The 4,214-nt window shown below is 41.6% G+C and overlaps 1 protein-coding gene across 12 annotated transcripts in view; it reads left to right on the top strand.

Annotated features, from left to right (window-relative positions):
- mical3a (microtubule associated monooxygenase, calponin and LIM domain containing 3a) overlaps positions 1 to 2,883 on the top strand; it is a 101,536-nt gene extending 98,653 nt beyond the window's left edge. For 11 of the 12 annotated variants that reach the window (XR_004657487.1, XR_004657497.1, XR_004657496.1 and 8 more), the window contains 2 exons: positions 1 to 71; positions 858 to 2,883. Coding sequence is in view for 1 of the 12 variants with exons in the window: in XM_034878275.1 (XP_034734166.1) it covers positions 8 to 71; positions 858 to 1,042 (249 nt within the window). In the remaining 11 variants the exon portion in view is untranslated. The remainder of the gene's footprint in view (positions 72 to 857) is intronic. The other variant, XM_034878275.1, reaches the window with a different exon arrangement.
- Positions 2,884 to 4,214: the final 1,331 nt, after the last annotated feature.

Raw genomic sequence — 4,214 nt, 5'->3', positions numbered from 1 at the left:
CAGAGAGTTGGAGCTGGAGGACCGACAGAGCCGCCTGCAGCAGGAACTCAGGGAGCGGATGGCTGTGGAAGGTGAATGCAGGAGTCTTAATCCACTAAGGCCTCCTGCACACTGCCTGCGTGGCGTGACCGTGGGCGTGGGCGTGGGCATGGCGTGGGCGTGGTGTGGGCGTGGCGTGGGCGTGGCCGAGAGCGTGGCGTGAGCGTGCCTTTCTGGTTGCGCAGCGTTTCCTTTGTCCTTACACACCAGAAACAGCGCTGCTGCTGCTAGCCTTGTTTCTACACATGTATTTTTCCCATTGATAAAATGACAAATGAGCAAAGGGCTGTGAAAATTTACTACTCCCAAGCAATAGTGCGCTTCATGTTAAACATAAATATATACTGATATGATAACGGCAAAGACAACGTCAGCAGTATTGACGGCAAAATAGGCCACCGAATATTTTCATCTGTACTGAGAGGTGCAATATCTGAGAATCGATTATTTTTATTATTTGCATTTAAATTACATGTATATCTGCATTTATGTCAAAACTTAGGGACGTCCAAAACGTGATTTATTAAATGTATTCATGCCAAAATGACATATAAACATCTTTTTGTATTCTGTTTTGCCTGGCAACGCTTCCAACACGTTTGTGTGTCACGTGAAAAATAGGCGCCGGTCCTATTTTCTAGCATGCACATGTGTCACGCAGGCAGTGTGCAAGCTGTAACTTGTTAACATGGGAGCCAATTTGAAAAGGGAAACACCATGCAGCTGACACGCTATGGCCACGCAGGCAGTGTGAAGTAGGCCTAATAATATAATCTGCTGCCTCTTTTAAACTCTTCGTTTTCCCGTGCCTCTCACAGACCACCTGAAGTCGGAGAAGGAGCTCAGTCAAGAGAAGCAGATCTTGAATGAGATGTTGGAGGTGGTGGAGCAACGTGACGCCCTGGTGGCCCTCTTGGATGAGCAGAGGCTTCGGGAGAAAGAGGAGGACAAGGACCTGGAGGCTGTAATGCTCTCCAAAGGCTTCAACCTCAACTGGGCTTAGCAGGAAGGAAACAATTGCTCATCGAGCCCTGGGAAAAGAGTTGACTACACTTGTGATGGCTGGTCTCTGCCTCACGCGGTCATCTTGGATCAGGATAGTCTGCTGAACACTGCAGCAGTGAATGTGTAAAGATTCCCCCAACACACACCACGACTGCCTCTGACATGGAAGCAGTATGCAACGTTTACATATCCTCTGCCCAATGGCAGTTCCAGTTAATCACTTTGCAGTTTTTTTTTGCTCGCTCTCGATCTCTAAGGGTGTAGAAGCGGGTACATTCACAGCTTTATCAGGCCAGCCTTGAAGTGGATCTTCTCCAACAGGAGGCAGGCTATGGGAGAATGTTTAAAGACTTGTTTCATTCTCTATCATCTAAAAGGGAAGAATGCAGTTCGGTCCTGCTGATGTAAAGGAATTGTAAAGAATTGTGTCTTTGTGTGTAGTTGTAAGTAAGTCACATTGTCGGCGGATGAGGGTCATCTCTTCTTTTTTTCTGAAAAAAGGACCGCTACAGAGGCGTGTTTAAGTGCTGGAGTGATGTCTCCGGTCTCAATCTCTGATTCTCCTTTCCAGTCTAAGTGAAGGACGAACAGCCTCTGCTGAAGCTGCCTTTCTATCCAGTCACAAACTGACCTCTGCGTCATTATGAACCATAAAGACACCATAAAAGGCTCTATTTTCCCACATCAGTGTTTTTGTGAGTCAACACTAAGAAACCATCAAATATGGCCATGGTTTTTAATGTATTTATTATCTTTTTTAACATTTTAGTTTTGTTTTGCATTCACAGGTGAGTGCCCTGCATCTCATTATCTTGCACTCGTGCATGACTCGGATGCATCGATAAGCCATTGCATGTCAGGAATGAAGGCTGCAGACACATAGAAGAACTTAACCTTGTCTTTCATAGCTAGGACACAAAATACAGACTTATGCTATTTATGAACAGCATTTCACATAATGATGGGCCTCTCCTTGACATGCCGTTCACTGTACATCACACTGTGGGAAATAGTAGGGAGGTAAAAAAAGTGTTTTCACCTTTTGAAGGAACTGTCTCTTCAAATTCCGAAAATGTCACTGTTAATGGGAGATCAGCGTAGCTCACATTACTCATTTTGTGCCACAGGACTGTCTCTGCTGGTGGATATGCTGCAATATCTGAGATATACACTACGAGGACTTCCACACTACACACCACTCACATCAACACATGGCAGTGCTAATACTTTACCCTTGAACAAGATGCCTTTTTCATTTTCATTCTCTATACTTAAGTTATGTTTAATTTTTTGAGTTGACTTGTTTTTGAGGTAGTCCCATATGTGTACCCCACTGGAACTCAAGATTTTAGTTTTTCAAATACTTTTATACAGCAGGTCTCCACACAAAAAAACACATGATTTTAAATAGGGAGTTTAGGAAATGCAAAGTGCTTTATGAGCAACTTGCCTCAAACAGGGAATCTTATGGTTTAACTGGTGGACAGTCTAATTTAATAGCCTTTTTTTGACAACTGTAAATATCCACATGGTCACTGTTTTACAGCCAAGAAACATTAGAGGCTATATTTATGACTTGGAATGAGCTGTGAATTAAAAAAGAAGTGATATCATTTTGAGGGTTATGGTTTTAGATGGTGTGTGTGATAAGTTTGACATGATTGTATTGATATTTATTAACATGTGTGCAAACTGTATTATATGTAAAGAAAATGAATCCTAATTTTTAAACCGTTCTGTTGACACATGACTTGTAAATGCTTCATGTAGCTAAAATGCATAGGGGTGTTGGATGTATGCTGAAAACGGCAATAAAACAATGCAGTTCTTTTAAACGTTGGTCCACTAAAGTTTTACTTTTTTTCTATCGGATGATGGTTATAAACAAGGTTTAGCACAATTGTAAGATAAAACTGATTCGTGTGGTTGATTTCCTCCTATGTTTAAGCTGGCTAGAGTTCTTACATTTCCTTTCACTATCATTATCAAATCTGTTTATTTCTGCAGAGAACATGATATCAATTGCAAATATTGTTATGTAATACAACCAGTCAGTCAACATGGCTTTTGAAGTATATATTTAATATATATTCAATACACTATAGCTAAACGTGGGATAAATTTAACTTGACTCTGGCTGGTCACCAAGCTCAGACTTGACAATGTCATCTCAAGAGACACAGAAGACCCAGTCTCAGACTGAGTATAGTCTACTTCAGGACAAGGAAATGTCATGGCAGGTGTATTGTCCCATGGATGCGCAGTCGAGTGTGAAGTTGTGGATGAGCTGTTCTAAGCTGAGAAATACCGGAGGCCAAGCAGCCAATCCTGAATAGGGACTGCACTGGTGTTTCAAACATAGACTGGATACATGTGTATATATATGATTGTAAATCAAGTATGTGGTTTCAAATCAGTGAAACAAATTTAAGCCTTAAAAAAAGCCTCTGCTATTCAACGGGAAGGGAACTAACAAAACAAACTAAGCAAATAAAATCTGCATTAACAGAGGATTTGTGTCCATTTTCCTCACTCCCATGACAAAATGTACACGCAAAAAAAAAAATCTAAGTAAATATATAACCGTCCTGTTGTACTGGGGCCAAATTTGAGCCATATTCTAAAAGTTTCTATATCAGAAATTTGGGTTTCGTTCAAAAAAATTGTCCCAAAAAATAACTTGAATAGTAACGTTCTTCACGAGTGATATAACTATACTATATTCACTACTTAATTTGGGTGTTTATTTAATTTTCAAAATATAATTCTATATGTTCTAGTGTATAATTCTTTTTTTTATAAAAGAACGTTGAGAAAAGTGACAAAAATGTCATAAAAAACAAAAATGTCCCAAAAAGCGCAGAAAATAATCGACCAAAACATTGGAAATAGTGACGGGGAAAGTGACAAAAATGAAAAAAAGCGGATTTTTGAACCAGAAAAACTAAGTTGCATGGTCGACGGGAAGACAACACAAGGGTTAATACCATAGTCTGTATAGATGTTCATTGGTGACCGGTGGGCGGTGACCGGTGACCGCTGGCTGGTGACCGCTGGCTGGTGACCGCTGGCTGGTGGCCGGTGGCTGGTGACCGGTGGGCGGTGACCGGTGACCGCTGGCTGGTGACCGCTGGCCGGTGGCTGGTGACCGGTGGGCGGTGACCGGTGAC

This window comes from Etheostoma cragini, chromosome 8, assembly GCF_013103735.1.
Source record: "Etheostoma cragini isolate CJK2018 chromosome 8, CSU_Ecrag_1.0, whole genome shotgun sequence".
NCBI lineage: Eukaryota > Metazoa > Chordata > Actinopteri > Perciformes > Percidae > Etheostoma > Etheostoma cragini.
Note: the sequence above shows the minus strand (reverse complement) of the source record. Positions and strands in the feature narration are given on the sequence as shown.